This window comes from Lepidochelys olivacea, assembly GCF_965140295.1.
Source record: "Lepidochelys olivacea isolate rLepOli2 genome assembly, chromosome: 1".
Lineage (NCBI taxonomy): Eukaryota > Metazoa > Chordata > Testudines > Cheloniidae > Lepidochelys > Lepidochelys olivacea.
Window position 1 is genome coordinate 217594848 of NC_140411.1, and position 22078 is coordinate 217616925.

At 46.9% G+C, this 22078-nt stretch overlaps 1 protein-coding gene across 1 annotated transcript in view; it reads left to right on the forward strand.

Annotated features, from left to right (window-relative positions):
- Nucleotides 1-22078, forward strand: part of LOC311526468 (antigen WC1.1-like) — a gene marked incomplete at both ends in the record, with an annotated part of 60549 nt that overhangs the window by 31028 nt on the left and 7443 nt on the right. Inside the window, 8 exon segments of the mRNA XM_084639559.1 lie at nucleotides 3149-3454; nucleotides 9534-9851; nucleotides 10818-11132; nucleotides 17131-17445; nucleotides 18019-18081; nucleotides 18168-18482; nucleotides 21007-21041; nucleotides 22051-22078. Of these exon segments, the coding sequence (XP_084495685.1) occupies nucleotides 3149-3454; nucleotides 9534-9851; nucleotides 10818-11132; nucleotides 17131-17445; nucleotides 18019-18081; nucleotides 18168-18482; nucleotides 21007-21041; nucleotides 22051-22078 (1695 nt within the window).

The following is a 22078-nucleotide window of genomic DNA, read 5'->3' on the forward strand; positions in this document are numbered from 1 at the left end:
AATGTATTAGGCTTAGACTTGTGTGTTTTGTTTTGTTTTGCTTTGCTTTGTGACCTACTTTGTTCTGGCTGTTATTACTGCCCCAGACTGGGGACCCCAGAGCTTTGAGACTCCCAGGCCAGCTGGCTATTGGGACACCAGCTGGCCCATGGGAGAGCTCTGTATTGTTATGGTTTGGATGATGGAGTAGAGAATAAACTCATAAAATGTGTGAATGACACAAACCTGGGAGGGGTCACAAGCTCTTTGGTGAGAGTATTAGAATTCATAATGACCTTGATACATTGCAGAATTGGTTTGAAATCAGTAAATTAAAATTCAGTAAAGACACGTACAAAGTACTAGACTTAGGAAGGAACAATCAAAAGCAAAAAATCCAAAATGGGGAATAACTGCCTAGGCAGCAGTACTGCAGAAAATGTTCTGGGGTTATGTTGGATCACAGACTGAAATGGGTGATGCTGTTTTGAAAACAGGAAATGTCATTCTCGATTTTATTAACAGAATCATCATGTGTAAGACAGGTGAGATAATTGTCCTGCTGTACTCAGCACTAGTGAGGCCTCAGCTGGAGCAGTGTGTCCAGTTTGAGGCTCTCTTTCTACGATGGGTAGGTAGGACAAGAAATAATCCATTTAAATTGAAGCAAGGGAGAGTCAGGTCAGATATTAGGAAAAGCTTTCTCATGATAAGGATAGTTAAGTACTGGAACAAGGTACCAAGGGAGGTTGTGGAATCCCCGTTGTGACGTTGCACTCCATATGTTTTATGGAAATATGCTTATGAGTGTGAATATGATGTAATTGGAATATGCTTTATGCAAAAGGTCTCTTGTAAGGTCTCATAACAAAAGTTATAACCTACTGAATATATTCCTCCTATTTGTATATATGTATCACTGTTGTATCTGAAGCTAGAAATATGAAGCATAACTCTGAGGTCCAATTGTAATTATGCAAAGCGTGGGCCATTAATGGTGGTTTAGAATCTTGATGGCTCCCATTGACTAGGACAATTGGTTGTAGATGGTTTATTTACCTGCAAGCCTTCCTACTTGTGGGCCAGCCTGTGGGTAATCAACAATGAGGTCTCACAGGACATCCATCTTAAATCTGGTATTTTTCCATTTAGAAGGAGGGGCAGGGACAAAAGATTCCCACCTTGTTCCAAAGCTATAAAAAGGGGTGGAGCAGGACAGACGGGGGTGCCAGTTATGAGAGAGCCCCTGTTTTCCACCTCAGATGTCTGGTGGAACTAATAAGGACTGTACCGAGGGCAGGATTGGGCCCAGACTAGAAAGGAGTCTAGTCTGGGAAAGAAGCTTATTGGAACATCTCTGAGGGTGAGATTTTACCTGTAATCAGTTTCTTAATGTATTAGGCTTAGACTTGCGCGTTTTTGATTTATTTTGCTGGATGACTTACTTTGTTCTGTCTGTTATTACTTGAAACCACTTAAATCCTACTTTTATTCTTAATAAAATCACTTTTGTTTATTCATAAACCCAGAGTAAGTGATTAATACCTGGGGGAGCAAGCAGCTGTGCATATCTCTCTATCAGTGTTATAGAAGGCGGACAATTTATGAGTTTACCCTGTATAGGCTTTATACAGAGTAAAAGGGATTTATTTGGATCCCATTGGGAACTGCGTGTCTGGGTGCTGGAGAAAGGTGACCTGCTGAGCAGTTTTTGGTTGAAGTCTGCAGCTTTTGGGGTGTGGACCAGATCTGGGTCTGTGTTGCAGCAGGCTAGCATGTCTGGCTCAACAAGGCAGCGTTCTGGAGTCCCAGTCTGGCAGGGAAAATGGGCTCAGAGGTAATTTCAGAATATGAGGTGACAGTCCCACGAGGGTCTCTGTGACCATACCCGTCACACACGTCATTGGTGACTTTGAAGAACAAGTTACACAAACATCTATCAGGGATGGAGTAGGTATGCTTAAACCTCTCTTGGTGTGGGGGGATGGACTAGATGACTTCGTGAGGTTCCTTCCAGTCCCACATTTCTATTTATTCAAAGATTTTATAAGCTATTCAGGCCTGCTGGTTTTTAAATAAGTTTATCCCTACTAGGTACTGTTTAACATCCTCCCTAGTTACCAACAGACTGCAGAGTGGTTCACCCTCTTCACATAGTATGAATACACATCCTGCTTTTATCCAAAACCAGAAATGTTTATTGAACACTTCTGCCTTATTTGCATCATTATAAACTATTTTACCATTTCCATTTGTAATGGGCTACACCTTTGTTAGGGTTTGTTTGTTTTGTTTGTCTTTACTCCTAATATAATGAAAACAATGGTCATTATTGTTCCTAGCCCTGCCAACTGTGGAGCATTCCCTGTTAGCTGTAGCTTCCCTTATCAATTTTCTACATCTCAGAACTTCCAATGTATATCGATTGCTATCGAACTCCCTTCTCTCCATTTGTTGTTCATTGTTTTTTTTAAAAAATGTCTAATTGCTGCCTGCACTGTCCCACTGCACCAGGATGGGTTTTTGGCCAAAGTTCTAAGGCAGTGGAACAACGAATTCCCTAAGGCTCCTTTGTAATTTTCATCCTTCATTGGCTTTCTAGGACATATTCAGCTCCAGCTGGTTGGAGGGGACAGTGCCTGCTCAGGACGTGTGGAAGTAAGACATGGAGACACTTGGGCTACAATCTGTGATGCACACTTTGATCTCAAAGCTGCCAGTGTTATCTGTAATGGACTAGAGTGTGGAACAGCTCTATCTATCCCAGGAGGAGCTCATTTCCGAGAAGGACATGGACCAATCTGGACTGAGGAATTCCAGTGTGTAGGGAATGAGTCACACCTCGTGTACTGTCCCAGGATATCACACGGGAGTCAGACGTGCTCACATGCAAATGATGCAAGTGTCATATGCTCACGTAAGAATTTGGCACAATGTCTCTAAAATCCCAGTGATGTGTATTCGAGAGTCAGGTGCAGCAAAAATATGATCTCACTCTGTAGGGAGCTGGGATAACAAAGCTGCTATCAGCTTCCAGTAAAACCTAAACAACTCAATATAATGGGAATGGGTTCAATCCCCCCAACTTTCCTTTTCTTTATTATTTAATATAAAATATCTTAAATGCTCCCTCTCTAAACCCCTTCTCCCTTCTCCCCTGGGCTCACAGGGTTCCGGCTGGTGAACGGCAGCACAGCCTGCTCAGGGAGGGTGGAGATCCAGGTTCTTGGTGCCTGGGGAACCCTCTGTGACTCACGCTGGGATTTATCAGACGCCAACGTTCTCTGTCGTCAGCTGGACTGCGGATTCGCTGTATCAGCCCCAGGAGAAGGGTATTTTGGGAAGGGAACTGGCTCTGTCTGGACAGACACATTTCACTGCAAAGGGACTGAAACCCATTTGGGCCATTGCCCTGTTACTGCCCTGGGGGCCTCTCAGTGCTCACACGACAATGATGCCGGTGTGATTTGCTCAGGTAAGTGCAAGAGAGATGCTGGATTAAGGACACCTGCCCCTCAGTGTGTGATGCTGCCCCAGAGTAGGGGAACCTCAGGACACAGCAAGGGGAGGGGGAGCTAGATCCTAAAGCACAGAAAATAACAGTAAATGTATTAAAGATAACATTTAAGTCAATAATATCATCACAAAAGAACAATTGTGACTGGGGAAAGCCTTGGATTCTCCAGTAAAAACATCAGCAACTCTGTCCTGACGCGGGGCAGCGGAGCAGGGACAGCACTTTGTCCTTTGGGTTACATCAATGTCACCGATTCACTGTCCCCAGCCTTCTCCAATAGTAATTAGGGGGGAAGCTGGTAGTGACTCCCAATATAGAGCTTGCTTCACACTTTCTATGATAAAATATTCTCGGCACCTTCTTGAGAAGCTCTTGCACCTTCCTTGATGGCTGGAGCCTTTGCAATTTGGGAAGGGGTCAGTGCTGGGGCCAGGGAGGTGCCTTCTCCTCCTGCAGTGAGATTCCTTCCAGGTTTGGCTGAATTATAAACTGCTCAAAATCAGCATTTCCTTTCTCTCACGTGAGTTCCTGGGGGTATTTCTGGTAGCACAGAACAGAGAAAGTAGTGCTTTCACTCACTGAGTTTTTTTTTACTTTTTTCACACCTTTCCAATTGAAAAAACTCCAAAGATTTTTTTCCCCTGCTTTCTTACTTTCTTACACATTTTTACCTTTTTCTAACTTTTTAAAGTGGCAGAAAAGATGAGCAGGGGATTGGACTAGAGGACCTCCTGAGGTCTCTTCAAATCCTATTACTCTGATTGTGTGAAAAAATAGAAAGGGGGAGGAAGTGGCAAACCTGTACATCCAAAAACTGGAATGGAAAACTGAATGTTTCATTTTCCAGAAGTTGAAATGAATCAATATATTAGTGAGAGTCTAAACAAAAATTTTCATTCCATTTCCACATCCCAGTATCTCAGATCTGTTTAAAAATTGAAATACTGCATTCAAAATACTTCACAGGAAAAATTTTGGGTTGTTGATCTGCTCTAATATTTAGCTTTTATAAAAATAAATAAATAAAAAAATAAACAGCATTATTTAGTTCATTTAGTCAAAGTCAAAGGCACAAGAATTAGAAAATACCAGAATTAAAGTTATCTATATCATGTTAATTCAGTCCCTCACCCTCCCTTCTGCATATACATTATGATACAGTCTAATCGCATGAACGTATCCTATTAATCTCACCTACCCCCAGCTCCTGCCTCCTTCAGTGCACAGGGAAGATGGTGCTCAGGGGATGGAGGAGCTGTAGAATATTTCTTTTTATCCTCCTCATTCAAGCTGTGACCCAGGGCCTTATTCACTCTACAGACCGTACAAACGCTGCACTGAATACAGAATTATTCATTTCTTCATTGGCTTTTCTATTGTGCTCGTTACAGTAGTGTGAGAATGCACCACAAACATTAATGAATTTGTCTTCATAACACCCCAGGAGATAGCAGACTCTTATGAGGTCCATTTCAAAAGTGACTTAGGCACTTAGAAGCCCAAGAATAACATTTTCAAAAGGCCTAAGTGACTTGGAGACTTAAATCCTATTTTCTCTAGTAACATAGGAGCCCAAGAACCATACAGACTTCTCCCTCTTGCTACCTAAGTCACTTCTGAAAATGGCACTTAAGCTCCTACATCATTTAGCTGCTTTTGAAAATTGTACTTACAACGATTAAAGCCAAAATTCCCAACTTGCTACTTATTTGGGGTGATTGGGCAGCAACCTGAGACCCTCCAGGCCTGATTCTCGAGAGTACTCACCATTTCTGCAGCGCTTTATGTGTTCAAAGTACGCTCCAGACATTAATAAAGCCTCACCAAACTCCAGGGAAGTAGGGGGGTAAGTATTATTATTATCTCCTGTGACAGGTTGGATCACGGAAACCCCTTGGGGGCTGCCACGTGATGTGCCAAGACTACTTCTGCCCTGCTTTCCCTGCCAGCTTAGGACTCCAGCACCATGTCTAGCTGAGCCAGACATGCCAGTCTCCTCCAGCACAGACCCAGGGTCTGAAGCACGTGCCCCAAAGCTGCAGACTTAACTGAAAGCAATTTTAGAAGTGTTCTTGTCTTTAACACTCAGATGCCCAACCCCCAATGGGGTCCAAACCCCAAATAAATCCGTTTCACCCTCAATAAAGCTTATTGTCTGCCCTCTATAACACTCAGAGAGAGAGATGCACAGCTGTTCTCCCCCCCCCCCCCGGTATTAATACATACTCTGGGTTAATTAATTAGTAAAAAGTGATTTTATTAAATACAGAAAGTAGGATTTAAGTGGTTCTAAGTAATAACAGACAGAACAAAGTGAATTACCAAGTAAAATAAAATAAAACATGCAAAGCTAAGCCTAATACAGATAAAATCTCACCTTCAGAGATGTTTCAATAAGTTTCTTTCACAGACTGGATGCCTACCTAGCATAGGTACAATCCTTTCCCTGGTACAGCCCTTGTTCCAGCTCAGGTGATAGCGAGGGGATTTCTCATGATGGCTGCCCAGTTTGTTCTCTTCCACCCACTTATATATCTTTTGCATAAGGCGGGAATCCTTTGTTCCTCTCTGGGTTCCCACCCCTCCTTTTCAATGGAAAAGCACCAGGTTAAAGATGGATTCGAGTTCAGGTGCCAAGATCACACGTCACTGTAAGACTTCATTACCTGCTTGCCAGTATACAGGAAGATTTAGAAGTAAAACAGAGCCATCTACAGTCGATTCTCCTGGTTAATGGGAGCCATTAAGATTCCAAACCACCATGAATGGCCCACACTGTGCATAACTACAATAGGACCTCAGAATTATATTTCAAATTTCTAGTTTCAGATACACGAGTGATACATTTATACAAATAGGATGACCACACTCAGTAGATTATAAACTTTGCAATTATACCTTACAAAAGACCTTTTGCACGAAGCATATTTCAGTTACATTATATTCACACTCATCAGCATACTTTCACAAAATCCTATAGAGTGCAATGTCACAGCTCCATTTTACAGACGGTGAAATGGAGAGAGAAAAGCCAAGTGACTTGCCCAAGGCCACCCAGTGAGTCATCAGCGGAGACAGGATAAAATTCAGTGTTTTGACTCGCAGCCCTGTGCTCATTCCACCCGACCATGCTGCCTGACTGCAGAAGAACGGAGCAGCCACATCTTGTCTTGACCCGAGCAGCAGTTGTGAATACTCAGTACTTCTGCAAATCAGACCCCATAAAAACTGGCTTCAGAGACCTGCTCAGCATCACCTGTGAAATCTGCAGCAGAGGCAGGAACAGAACTGAGCTGTACTGAATGACGGTCACAGCTCTTAACAAGAGCATCCTAGTTCTTCCTGCGCTCCCCTGCTCGTTCTCCACAGGCCTTCCAGTTTCTAAAGTGAATGAGGCAGGGATCATACAAGCAACAGCCTGATGCTGCACAACCCCAATTTATCCATCCTGGGCACTGAAAGTGGCCATGGCCCTGCAAGAAAATAATTGACTAGAAAATTAATTTTAATGGCCAGCCAAGCTGGTTCTCTTGTGGCTAAATGGAGACCGTCTTATGGGTGTATAGATCCATAGAGTTTTAAGACCCAAAAAGGCCATTGTGATCATCTGCTTCTCCCCTCACCACAGGGACCCTTCCTGCTTAGTGAAGTTTCAGCTCCCCTCTCTGCCCCATCTTCAGATCCATGTACAGAGTCTCCACAGGGCTTCTTGCCTGGCTGGAACTGGGGTCCTTCGATAGATAGAAAGCTACTGCAGAAGCCCTGGATTTCAACCTTCTTCCTAATAATGGACACGTAGCTTCCAGGACTGCCCCCCACAGATCCCAGATCCCACTGGTGCCATTACACACCATGACTAAGCCTATGTGGCCCTGCCCAGAACTCTCAACAGACGTCTACTCTCCTCTTTACAACTGATACCTTTGTACCCTGGAGGCAAAAAACCTCGCAGTTCTCATGCTTCTCACAGAGGCTGCTACGGACATTCCTAACTGAATTGCCTGCAGCCCTGCCCTGCCTCTCCTAACTAGCTACCCAGCCCAGACCCTGGTTCTCATAGGGAACTCCTCAGCACATGAAGATGCTGATTTTTTCCTACAGTTGCTGGAAGGAGAATCCCTTCTAAGGAAGAACACCTGGTGCCTTCTATACGAGCTCCATCTGCCGTGATCGGAAAGCCCCAGATCTACTCTCTGCCCTCACACTACACTAGTGGCATACCTAGGACAGGAAACTTGGGTGGGCCCCAGCTTTTGGGGGTGGGCAGTGACTGGAGGAGCAGAGGTTGGGGTGCAGGAGGAATCCGGTGCCCTGGGAAGGGGACAGGAGGGAGGGGGGCTCTCCTCCCTCCACCCCTTCCAGCCAGCCCTTACCACTCAGCAGGCACCAAAATCTGAGGCTGCCCAGGGCACACAGGTAACCAGATAGGAAATGTGAAAAACTGGACAAGTGGTGGGAGGTAATAGGCGCCTATATAAGAAAAAGACCCAAATATCAGGACTGTCCCTATAAAATCGGGACATCTGGTCACCTAGGCGTGCCTTTTGGGCAAAGTGGGGTCCCACTAGGGCTCAAGCTCTGCTCACCCTTCCCGACCCTGGCTCAGTGTCCGTCAGCCCAGCCACGTCCCTTTCCTGCCGGTGCCGGGAGCTGCTGCCCCGGTCTCTGGCCCCAGCACTAGCCCCACCCAGACCTGCCCTCACGAGGCACACCCCCTGCAGGGCTAGTGCTTGGGTCAGAGACCAGGGAAGCAGCGCATGGCGCTGGCAGAAGAAAGATGCGGCCAGGCTGACGGACACTGAGCTGGGGGTGGGAGTCCCAGCCTGTGGATTCGGGGGGCTCCGGCCCTGATTTGGGTGGGCCTGGATGATCACTGGGTGGGCCACAGCCCACGCATGGCTACACCCCTGCACTACACTAGCTGCATGCAGGCAGTCTCCTGGTCCAGTCTTAGGGTGAACTCCTGGCTCCGCTGAAGTCAATGGAGGTTTTACCATTGCCGTCAGTGGGGCCAGGATTTCACTCTTAGCCTTGAAATGTTATTTGGCTACCAAGATCCTTGAGCTGGTTGGACCCAGTGCGCACACACTGCACCCGTCAGATTGCCATACTAGTACATACTGTACCCGACACAGCCAGTGGGTGTGCCCTGCACTGACTCTGCTGTTGTCTTTTAACATTGTCAGTCTCTCCTGGCTGCACCTGGGTCTGAACTCGGGGAGTAATTCCTAACTTACCACGCTGATGTCGGACTCTCGGATTCTGAGACACACGCAAAGACTGAGATTCACATCCCAAGGGAGTCACAATATTCACCAACAGAGAACGTCCCCTTCCCCGCCCCACACACAACCTGCTTCTTGTCCTATGAAATGATCAGCTGGAATCTCACGTTGGACTGAGAGATGACACCACACTTCAGGGGACAGCTCCAGTTAGAACCACCAGTGCCGGGAACCATCTAACACTAGGAGCTCCTGCACTGGATCCACGTGAACCAAGAAAGTTGCCACCTACTGAGCAAAGATCAGAGGGAACTAAGGGAATTTACCAACAATAACCTGTTCCTGACCACCGTGAACCCTGCTCTTCCATTGGCCAAAATCCTTCAAGGCAAACTTGCCTAAATCATTCACAACCCACCTGCTCAGTGCTTGTGCAGACACCGTTCACTGGCTTCCAGCATTTAAGCCTGGATAAAGTGACTACAAACCTCAGCAGCCATTCCACCACCACACAGAGAGACTATTTTCCCAATCAGTAATCTGCAGGAATTCCCTCGCTCACTCATTTAGAGAGTCTGTTGGCAAGCCCTTGTGTCAAGCTCAGAGTTTTACAATCCTTATAGCACCTTGCACTTATGGATTCATAGGAATAAGTGTCTTCTGACAGAGGTTGTTCCCTTTAACACTGTGACACACTCTGATCACTGGCTTATACCTTCTTATTGAGAAATAGTCCACAATTTCATGTGCATTATTTCTAGTGTATAAGAGAGATTGTTATTCAGTGTATTTCCCATCTCTCCTGAGCCCAGGTCGCTCTGAATCACTCAGACTGCTGAACGGAGAGAGCCGGTGTGATGGGAGAGTTGAGATTTCCCTCCGTGGTGTGTGGGGCAGAGTGCTGGATGACCAGTGGGACATGAACGATGCCAGCGTGGTGTGCAGGGAGCTCCAGTGCGGAGTCGCTGAGAAAGCTTACAACCCCCCGAAGTCTGAGCAAGGAATGGGCCCTGTGGGGCTGAGAAGGGTCCAGTGTGCAGGAAATGAGACTCGTCTGACTCTCTGTGACAACTCCATGTCTGAGACAGCCCAGGCAGGAATTGCTGCGGACGTCGGTGTCGTTTGCTCAGGTGATTCATTTCCAAATCTCACAAAAATGACACTAAACTGGGAGGAGAGGTAGATACGCTGGAGAGTAGGGATAGGATACAGAAGGCCCTAGACAAATTACAGGATTGGGCCAAAAGAAATCTGATGAGGTTCAACAAGGACAAGTGCAGAGTCCTGCACTTAGGATGGAAGAATCCCATGCACCGCTAGAGACTAGGGACCGAATGGCTCGGCAGAAGTTTGGCAGAAAAGGACCTAGGGGTAACAGTGGACTGGAAGCTGGATATGAGTCAACAGTGTGCCCTTGTTGCCAAGATGGCCAATGGCATTTTGGGATGTATAAGTAGGGGCATTGCCAGCAGATTGAGGGACGTGATCGTTCCCCTCTATTTGACACTAGTGAGGCCTCATCTGGAGTACTGTGTCCAGTTTTGGGCCCCACACTACAAGAAGGATGTGGAAAAATTGGAGAGAGTCCAGCGGAGGGCAACAAAAATGATTAAGGGACTGGAACACATGACTTATGAGGAGAGGCTGAGGAAACTGAGATTGTTTAGTATGCGGAAGAGAAGAATGAGGGGGGATTTGATAGCTGCTTTCAGCCACCTGAAATGGGGTTCCAAAGAGGATGGATCTAGACTGTTCTCAGTGGTAGCAGATGACAGAACGAGGAGTAATGGCCTCAAGTTGCAGTGGGGGAGGTTTAGGTCGGATATTAGGAAAAACTTTTTCACTAGGAGGGTGGTGAAACACTGGAATGTGTTACCTAGGGAGGTGGTGAAATCTCCTTCCTTAGAAGTTTTTAAGGTCAGGCTTGACAAAGCCCTGGCTGGGATGATTTAGTTGGGGATTGGTCCTGCTTTGAGCAGGGGGTTGGACTAGATGACCTCCTGAGGTCCCTTCAAACCCTGATATTCTATGATTATGTGAAACATTTTCTGTTCAGTAGGAAAATACATATTAACAGCTGGGATCTATCCCTGCAGGAAGCCGGCAGATCAGACTGGTGAATGGGGCAGGTCGTTGTGCCGGGAGAGTGGAGATTTATTACAATGGCAGCTGGGGGACTGTCTGTGATGATTCCTGGGATCTGTCAGACTCCTATGTCGTTTGCAAACAACTGGGATGTGGACGTGCCATCAATGCAACTGTCTCTGCTCATTATGGGCAAGGATCCGGGCAGATCTGGCTGGACGATGTGAACTGCTCTGGGAATGAATCCGATCTCTGGGCGTGTCGTTCCGGGGGCTGGGGCCAGCACAACTGCAGACACAAAGAGGACGCGGGAGTTCTCTGCTCAGGTCTGTTCTGGGAATGCTCACGTGAGCCTGGTTACCAGGGGATTAAATGGAGGGGGCAGATGTTGAAGGAGATTGCTGAGAATGATACTCTCACTGACTGTCTCTGCCTCCCTTTCCCTTGTGTAACTACCTACCAGGGTCTCCAATGGAAAGTCCTCAGCTCCCACCCAGAGGTGTTGGAGATATTGCAAGATTTCCCTTTGAATGCTCTTTAAACTAATGCAGAAAGGCAGAACAAGAGTTGATGGCTAGAAGCTGAAAGCAGACAAATTCAGATCAGAAATAAGGCCCAGGTTTTTAACAGGGAGGGTGATTAACCATCAGAACAAACTACCAGGGAAATGGTGCATTCTGCATCTCTTGAAGTCTTCCTGTCTAGACTGGATGCCTTTCTGGAAGCTATACTTACATCAAACTCAAGTTATTAGGCTCTATGCAGCTGTTTTACAGAAGCTCAAATTATTTGATCTCATGATCCCTGTCACACTGTCTGGAGCGGCTCACGGCACTGAGTGCCCACCTCTGGGCAGATGGTGAGAAACAAGGCAATACCCCAAATTGCTGGTGTGTTCTATAAGTAGATTTCACCAAGAGGGTAACAGATGTGAACTCCTGGACCATTGTTCCCTCTACTTTTTACATCCATGTGCGGAATGAATTTTGTTCTGTGCACCAGTCTAGAGGTGATGTGTGGTGGAGTTGGAGCTGAGGGGTTCAGAATGTGGGAGGCAGCTCAGGGCTGGGGCAAAGGGTGGCTGTGCACAGGGTGAGGGCTCTGGCTGGGGGTGCGAGCTCTGGGGTGGGGCCAGGGATGAGGGGTTTGTAGTTCTGGCTGCCCTGGGTCTGCAGCAGGAAGAGAGGACTCCCCCAAGGACTCTCTTGCTGCAGCAGCCTGGGGCCAGGGGAGAGGCACCTCTCCCTACTGCAGCAGCTCTGGGGCTGGGAAAGAGGTGCCTCTCCAGTCTAGGCCTCTGTGGCTGCTTGCCTATGTGGCCTTTGATAGCCTTCTGTGCGTCCATATGGCCACACAGCTCAGAGGGAACTTAGTCCTGGATCACTGTATCTATCTTACCATGTTTCAGAGTAACAGCCGTGTTAGTCTGTATTCGCAAAAAGAAAAGGAGTACTTGTGGCACCTTAGAGACTAACCAATTTATTTGAGCATGAGCTTTCGTGAGCTACAGCTCACTTCATCAGATGCATGCCGTGGAAACTGCAGCAGACTTTATATATACACAGAGAATATGAAAAAATACCTCCTCCCAACCCATTGTCCAGCTGGTAATAGCTTATCTAAAGTGATCATCAGGTGGGCCATTTCCAGCACAAATCCAGGTTTTCTCACCCTCCACCCCCCCACACAAATTCACTCTCCTGCTGGTGATAGCCCATCCAAAGTGACAACTCTTTACACAATGTGCATGATAATAAAGTTGGGCCATTTCCTGCACAAATTCAGGTTCTCTCACCCCCTCACCCCCCTCCCAGAAACCACACACACAAACTCACTATCCTGCTGGTAATAGCTCATCCAAAGTGACCATTCTCCCTACAATGTGCATAATTAAGGTGGGCCATTTCCAGCACAAATCCAGGTTTTCTCACATCCCCCCCACCCCCATAAACACACAAACTCACTCTCCTGCTGGTAATAGCTCATCCAAACTGACCACTCTCCAAGTTTAAATCCAAGTTAAACCAGAACATCTGGGGGGGGAAGGGTAGGAAAAAACAAGAGGAAATAGGCTACCTTGCATAATGACTTAGCCACTCCCAGTCTCTATTTAAGCCTAAATTAATAGTATCCAATTTGCAAATGAATTCCAATTCAGCAGTTTCTCGCTGGAGTCTGGATTTGAAGTTTTTTTGTTTTAAGATAGCGACCTTCAAGTCTGTGATTGCGTGACCAGAGAGATTGAAGTGTTCTCCGACTGGTTTATGAATGTTATAATTCTTGACATCTGATTTGTGTCCATTTATTCTTTTACGTAGAGACCAATGTACATGGCAGAGGGGCATTGCTGGCACATGATGGCATATATCACATTGGTGGATGTGCAGGTATACGAGCCTCTGATAGTGTGGCTGATGTTATTAGGCCCTGTGATGGTGTCCCCTGAATAGATATGTGGGCACAATCTCGGGGCCTTTCCTTCTGCCCCTCCACCCCCACGAACATGATACAGTTCTGTGGTGACCTAGAATCCTATTTTTGACGTCTCCGACTCAAGGAATATTTCCAAAATACCTCTGAACAACATACTAATCCACAGAGACCTCCCTACCAACACTACAGAAAGAGGGATTCTAGGTGGACTCCTCCTGAAGGTCGAAACAGCAGACTGGACTTCTACATAGAGTGCTTCCGCCGACGTGCACGGGCTGAAATTGTGGAAAAGCAGCATCACTTGCCCCATAACCTCCGCCGTGCAGAACACAATGCCATCCACAGCCTCAGAAACAACTCTGACATCATAATCAAAAAGGCTGACAAAGGAGGTGCTGTTGTCATCATGAATAGGTCGGAATATGAACAAGAGGCTGCTCGGCAGCTCTCCAACACGAGTTTCTACAAGCCATTACCCTATGATCCCACTGAGAGTTACCAAAAGCAACTACAGCATTTGCTCAAGAAACTTCCTGAAAAAGCACAAGATCAAATCCGCACAGACACACCCCTGGAACCCCGACCTGGGATATTCTATCTACTACCCAAGATCCATAAACCTGGAAATCCTGGGCGCCCCATCATCTCGGGCATTGGCACCCTGACAGCAGGATTGTCTGGCTATGTAGACTCCCTCCTCAGGCCCTACGCTACCAGCACTCCCAGCTACGTTCGAGACACCACTGACTTCCTAAGGAAACTTCAATCTATCGGTGATCTTCCTGATAACACCATCCTGGCCACTATGGATGTAGAAGCCCTCTACACCAACATTCCACACAAAGATGGACTACAAGCCGTCAGGAACACTATCCCCGATAATGTCACGGCTAACCTGGTGGCTGAACTTTGTGACTTTGTCCTTACCCATAACTATTTCACATTTGGGGACAATGTATACCTTCAGATCAGCGGCACTGCTATGGGTACCCGCATGGCCCCACAGTATGCCAACATTTTTATGGCTGATTTAGAACAACGCTTCCTCAGCTCTCGTCCCCTAAAGCCCCTACTCTACTTGCGCTATATTGATGACATCTTCATCATCTGGACCCATGGAAAAGAAGCCCTTGAGGAATTCCACCATGATTTCAACAATTTCCATCCCACCACCAACCTCAGCCTGGTCCAGTCTACACAAGAGATCCACTTCCTGGACACTACAGTGCTAATAAACAATGGTCACATAAACACCACCCTATACCGGAAGCCTACTGACCGCTATTCCTACCTGCATGCCTCCAGCTTTCACCCTGACCACACCACATGATCCATCGTCTACAGCCAAGCTCTGCGATACAACCGCATTTGCTCCAACCCCTCAGACAGAGACAAACACCTACAAGATCTCTGTCAAGCTTTCTTACAACTACAATACCCACCTGCAGAAGTAAAGAAACAGATTGATAGAGCCAGAAGAGTTCCCAGAAGTTACCTACTACAGGACAGGCCTAACAAAGAAAATAACAGAACGCCACTAGCCGTCACCTTCAGCCCCCAACTAAAACCCCTCCAACGCATTATTAAGGATCTACAACCTATCCTAAAGGATGACCCAACACTCTCACAAATCTTGGGAGACAGGCCAGTCCTTGCCTACAGACAGCCCCGCAACCTGAAGCAAATACTCACCAACAACCACATACCACACAACAGAACCACTAACCCAGGAACTTATCCTTGCAACAAAGCCCGTTGCCAATTGTGCCCACATATCTATTCAGGGGACACCATCACAGGGCCTAATAACATCAGCCACACTATCAGAGGCTCGTTCACCTGCACATCCACCAATGTGATATATGCCATCATGTGCCAGCAATGCCCCTCTGCCATGTACATTGGTCAAACTGGACAGTCTCTACGTAAAAGAATAAATGGACACAAATCAGATGTCAAGAATTATAACATTCATAAACCAGTCGGAGAACACTTCAATCTCTCTGGTCACGCAATCACAGACATGAAGGTCGCTATCTTAAAACAAAAAAACTTCAAATCCAGACTCCAGCGAGAAACTGCTGAATTGGAATTCATTTGCAAATTGGATACTATTAATTTAGGCTTAAATAGAGACTGGGAGTGGCTAAGTCATTATGCAAGGTAGCCTATTTCCTCTTGTTTTTTCCTACCCTCCCCCCCCAGATGTTCTGGTTTAACTTGGATTTAAACTTGGAGAGTGGTCAGTTTGGATGAGCTATTACCAGCAGGAGAGTGAGTTTGTGTGTGTATGGGGGTGGGGGGGATGTGAGAAAACCTGGATTTGTGCTGGAAATGGCCCACCTTAATTATGCACATTGTAGGGAGAATGGTCACTTTGGATGAGCTATTACCAGCAGGATAGTGAGTTTGTGTGTGTGGTTTTTGGGAGGGGGGTGAGGGGGTGAGAGAACCTGGATTTGTGCAGGAAATGGCCCAACTTTATTATCATGCACATTGTGTAAAGAGTTGTCACTTTGGATGGGCTATCACCAGCAGGAGAGTGAATTTGTGTGGGGGGGTGGAGGGTGAGAAAACCTGGATTTGTGCTGGAAATGGCCCACCTGATGATCACTTTAGATAAGCTATTACCAGCTGGACAATGGGTTGGGAGGAGGTATTTTTTCATATTCTCTGTGTATATATAAAGTCTGCTGCAGTTTCCACGGCATGCATCTGATGAAGTGAGCTGTAGCTCATGAAAGCTCATGCTCAAATAAATTGGTTAGTCTCTAAGGTGCCACAAGTACTCCTTTTCTATCTTACCATGGAGTCACAGACCGTCCCCTTAGACTCTCCAGGCTATTGTCACCCAAACAAACTGGACTTAGTGATAAGTGGTCACTTACACCAAAAATCACATCACATTCAGGTTTCTTCCAATCCCAAGAGACCAGCCACTTACTCAGATCACTTGGTACCCTGGATCTTACACCAAAGACAATGCCTGTGGCCAATCCTGTAATAAACTATATACAGGTTTATTCATTAGGAAAAAGAAATAAAAGGGTTGTTTACACGGTTAAAGCAAGCAATCATCTACACACAAATGAGTTACCATTTATATCCTCGGAGTGACAGAGTTGTAGTGATCTGTCAATTCCAAATGTCCTTCAGCGCTGATCCAAGGGTAACCCCTTGGGGTCTCGGGCTTCAGTTTGGTTTCTTTAGCTCTGTCAGAGTTCAAACAGCCAAAAAGATGAAAAATCTTCCCATCTATTATTTTTATTTCCCTCTTCCAGCCTTCAAAGCAATGGGATAAGACCTTCTGCATGTACTACATGCAGGGGATGGGCGGCGGGGATCATTCCCGTGCCTGAGTTCACAAGTTCAGAGCAAACATTTTCAGTTATAAAGCAAAACTTGCATATGTTCTTGTAGCATGGACCACAGACATTACAAGTGAGATTAATGCCTGCAGCAACTAACCAGCATTTCATAAAGTCTAAACACTCAATAATTCTTCCAAGACTAATACCTGTTTTCAGCAAAACTAACACACATGTGACCCTGCCTGGTCTCCAGCTACAAGATTGTAAGTTTTCAGCCAAGGCCTGCAGCCTGGGCAAGAGCTGGCATCTGGCCTGCCAATGTCATAATCCTTCCCGGCCTTTATCTATTACAATCTCTATGTAGCTGCTGCTAAATGGTGGCCTTCCAGAGATGCCCACTGTATTTCGAAGGGGCCTGTGGTGTCTAAAAGAGTCTCTTACTCTTGGACTGGTTCTCTAGCAGTTGCTCCTGCAGAATGATGCACAGGATCGTTAGCAATCGCTGGGATTTCACTCTTCACACCCCAGTTCATTTCAGAATCAAATGATTTAAATTCCCTTTTTCTGCATTTTCTTCTAGAGTTCACAGATCTGAGGCTGGTGAGCAACAGTGACTGTGCTGGGCGGCTGGAGGTTTTCTACAATGGGTCGTGGGGCAGTGTTTGCTCCAATCAGATTTCTGGAGTCACCCCAGCAATTGTCTGCAAACAGCTGAACTGTGGGGACAAAGGGCAGATTGCAAGTGACTTTGAATATGGAGCAGGTTCTGGTCCCATGTGGTTGGACCACGTTGCATGCAGTGAGCAGCACAGCTCCCTCTGGCAGTGCCTGTCAGACCCTTGGGATCCAAAGTCGTGTGATAACCGAGCAGAAGAGACCCATATTTCTTGCACTGGTAATTCTGAAACTACCTGCATGTGCGTGTGCAAACCCACATGTACACGATGTGTTTAATTAATTGAAGGGTTAGGATAGAACTTCTGTTGTTGTTCACATCTCAGTGTAGGCAGATTTAAATTCTCAACACAAGATACAAATATATTTTCATGATGTTTTATAAGAACAAGCATTTGTCTGATTAACAACAAACATGGAATTTAATCAATTAATTTTAAAAGAGACCGGTGTTAGACACTGCGATAAGGTAGTCTGAGAGCCGAGAAAAGCCTCTCCCTAGAGGCCGTCATGAGGCAGCTCTGTGGTTATTAATCCTTTTGGGATGAACACTCAGAGATGGACCCAGGCTGTGCAGTTTGGGTCAGAACTGGAATCCCCCACAAGTCTGGGTGCATGTCGGCCTGTGTGTCTGAGTAACAGCTGAATAGCAAATTAATTAGGTATTAAATGACCCAGAGTTCACATTTTGGTTCAGACAGTGCTGAAATTAGGGGTTTAAAATACAGATAAATTCTACTCCCACATCACACACACAGCCCAGTGCATTCACCTCAGCTTTTTCTCTCCATAGGAAAAAAACCAAAACCAACTCAGACCCTGTTTGCCGAATGCCCAAACTCTCCAAGCTGCACAGGTATCTCTGCTTCTCACTGTCTCCCTCGTGGTCCCTAAGGACTTTCCCAGCTGTTCCAGTAACATGTGAGGTTTCTGTATTTCCAGACCAGGACAAGTTACGTGTCGTGGGAGGAGAGGACAGATGCTCGGGGAGAGTGGAGGTTTGGTACCTTGGCTCCTGGGGAACAATTTGTGATGACTCCTGGGACATGGCAGATGCTAATGTTTTGTGTCAACAACTGGGCTGTGGCTCTGCTGTATCTGCCCCGGGCGAGGCTGCATTCGGCGAGGGGACTGGTCCCATCTGGGTGGAGACGTTGAATTGCAGAGGGACAGAGTCATCTCTCTGGGACTGTCCTGCCAAGCCCTGGGGTGAGAGCAACTGTGGTCATAAGGAAGATGCTGCCGTGAATTGCTCAGGTGAGTGACAGGAGATGTTTCTGCTACATGCTGTAATATTCAGGGAAAAGGATGGTTTAGCCCACCCATCCCCTTTGGTCCCAGACCAGGCCCTCCCATCTCCTGTGTGCTGGAGCATCCTGGATGTTGAGGGGTGGAACCTTTGTGGGGTCAGACTGGCTCAGGCATCAGCCCACATAGCCCCTGCATCCATCACAGGCCCCACTGTGCTGGTTTGTTATGAGAGTCCTCATTGCTGCACAGAGCACAAGGGACTTCGGTCCCAAATCATAGAGTCATAGAATATCAGGGTTGGAAGGGACCTCAGGAGGTTATCTAGTCCAACCCCCTGCTCAAAGCAGGACCAATCCCCAACTAAATCATCCCAGCCAGGGCTTTGTCAAGCATGACCTTAAAAACTTCTAAGGAAGGAGATCCCACCACCTCCCTAGGTAACACATTCTAGTGTTTCACCACCCTCCTAGTGAAAAATTTTTCCTAATATCCGACCTAAACCTTCCCCACTGCAACTTGAGACCATTACTCCTTGTTCTGTCATCAGCTACCACTGAGAACAGTCTAGATCCATCCTCTTTGGAAACCCCTTTCAGGTAGCTGAAAGCAGCTATCAAATCCCCCCCTCATTCTTCTCTTCCGCATACTAAACAATCTCAGTTTCCTCAGCCTCTCCTCATAAGTCATGTGTTCCAGTCCCCTAATCATTTTTGTTGCCCTCCGCTGGACTCTTCCCAATTTTTCCACATCCTTCTTGTAGTGTGGGGCCCAAAACTGGACACAGTACTCCAGATGAGGCCTCACCAGTGTCGAATAGAGGGGAACGATCACGTCCCTCGATCTGCTGGCAATGCCCCTACTTATACATCCCAAAATGCCATTTGCCTTCTTGGCAACAAGGGCACACTGTTGACTCATATCCAGCTTCTCGTCCACTGTAACCCCTAGGTCCTTTTCTGCAGAACTGCTACTGAGCCATTCGGTCCCTAGTCTGTAGCGGTGTATGGGATTCTTCCATCCTAAGTGCAGGACTCTGCACTTGTCCTTGTTGAACCTCATCAGATTTCTTTTGGTCCAATCCTGTAATTTATCTAGGGCGCTCTGTATCCTATCCCTACCCTCCAGCATATCTACCTCTCCTCTCAGTTTAGTGTCCTCTGCAAACTTGCTGAGGGTGCAATCCATACCATCCTCCAGATCAGTTATGAAGATATTGAACAAAACCGGCCCAAAGACCGACCCTTGGGGCACTCCACTTGATACCGGCTGCCAACTAGACATGGAGCCATTGATCCCTACCCATTGAGCCCGACAATCTGGCCAACTTTCTATCCACCTTATAGTCCATTCATCCAGCCCATACTTCTTTAACTTGCTGGCAAGAATACTGTGGGAGACCATGTCAAAAGCTTTGCTAAAGTCAAGGAACAACACGTCCACCACTTTTCCCTCATCCACAGAGCCAGTTATCTCGTCATAGAAGGCAATGAGATTAGCCAGGCATGACTTGCCCTTGATGAATCCATGCTGACTGTTCCTGATCACTTTCCTCTCCTCTAAGTGCTTCAGAATTGATTCCTTGAGGACCTGCTCCATGATTTTTCCAGGGACTGAGGTGAGCTGACTGGCCTGTAGTTCCCAGGATCCTCCTTCTTCCCTTTTTTAAAGATGGGCACAACATTAGCCTTTTTCCAGTTGTCCGGGACTTCCCCCGATCGCCATGAGTTTTCAAAGATAATGGCCAATGGCTCTGCAATCACATCTGCCAACTCCTTTAGCACTCTCGGATGCAGTGGATACTTGTGCTCATCCAGCTTTTCTAAATAGTCCCGAACCACTTCTTTCTCCACAGAGGGCTGGTCACCTCCTCCCCATGCTGTGCTGCCCAGTGCAATAGTCTGGGAGCTGACCTTGTTCGTGAAGACAGAGGCAAAAAAAGCATTGAGTACATTAGCTTTTTCCACATCCTCTGTCACTAGGTTGCCTCCCTCATTCAGTAAGGGGCCCACACTTTCCTTGACTTTCTTCTTGTTGCTAACATACCTGAAGAAACCCTTCTTGTTACTCTTAACATCTCTTGCTAGCTGCAACTCCAGGTGTGATTTGGCCCTCCTGATTTCACTCCTGCATCCCTGAGCAATATTTTTATACGCTTCCCTGGTCATTTGTCCAATCTTCCACTTCTTGTGAGCTTCTTTTCTGTGTTTAAGATCAGCAAGGATTTCACTGTTAAGCCAAGCTGGTCGCCTGCCATATTTACTATTTTTTCTACAAATCGGGATGGTTTGTCCCTGTAACCTCAGTAAGGATTCTTTAAAAGAGAGCCAGCTCTCCTGGACTCCTTTCTCCCTCCTTCTCCCCCCCCCCCCCCCCAATCACGAACAAACAGGTCTTGTGCTGCTGTGAGGGAGTTTGTGGAGGTGACAGCTGGAAACAACCGGGGACTCTCAGAGGTGAGGATCCCCCCGGGAACAAACATGTCACCTGCCCCCTACTACAGGTTCCAAGTTTCCTCCCTTTAATTTTGCAGGTCTGACAGAGAGGACAGATTTTCCAAATACCCCAGTTAAAGCATCCCCCTCCTCCCATCAAGGGTTAAATTTCCCTGGGGCTGGGTCACAGCGGATGAGCTGCAAGCTGCAGCCTGGGGGAAGGAGCTCCTTTTCATGGCCTGTTTCAGAGTAACAGCCTTGTTAGTCTGTCTTCGCAAAAAGAAAAGGAGTACTTGTGGCACCTTAGAGACTAACCAATTTATTTGAGCATGAGCTTTCGTGAGCTACAGCTCACTTCATCGGATGCATACCGTGGAAACTGCAGAAGACATTATATACACACAGAGACCATGAAACAATACCTCCTCCCACCCCACTGTCCTGCTGGTAATAGCTTATCTAAAGTGATCATCAAGTTGGGCCATTTCCAGCACAAATCCAGGTTTTCTCACCCTCCCCCCCCCCCCCCACACACAAACTCACTCTCCTGCTGGTAATAGCCCATCCAAAGTGACCACTCTCTTCACAATGTGTATGATAATCAAGTTGGGCCATTTCCTGCACAAATCCAGGTTCTCTCACCCCCTCACCCCCCTCCAAAAACCACACACACAAACTCACTCTCCTGCTGGTAATAGCTTATCCAAAGTGACCACTCTCCCTACAATGTGCATGATAATCAAGGTGGGCCATTTCCAGCACAAATCCAGGTTTTCTCACCCCCCCCACCCCCATAAACACACAAACTCACTCTCCTGCTGGTAATAGCTTATCCAAAGTGACCACTCTCCCTATTCTCAAATAAATTGGTTAGTCTCTAAGGTGCCACAAGTACTCCTTTTCTTTTTTCCATGGCCTGTGATACCTGAGGGCGAATGACACCCGGGCGGGAGCTGAAGGCCATGCTGAGCCAGAGGATTCCTGTCTGCTGGCTCCAGCTGACAGAGCAGGGCCCATGATTTAAACAGCATGCTGTGAGCTGCCCCCATGGTGCACAGACTGTGTCCCAGCCCATTACTCTGCTGTCCTGGGCCCTGCAATGAATAACTGGGGAGCTCCCTGGACTCCCCCGACTCTCACAGGCTAATCTCTCATGTCGCATGTTCATTT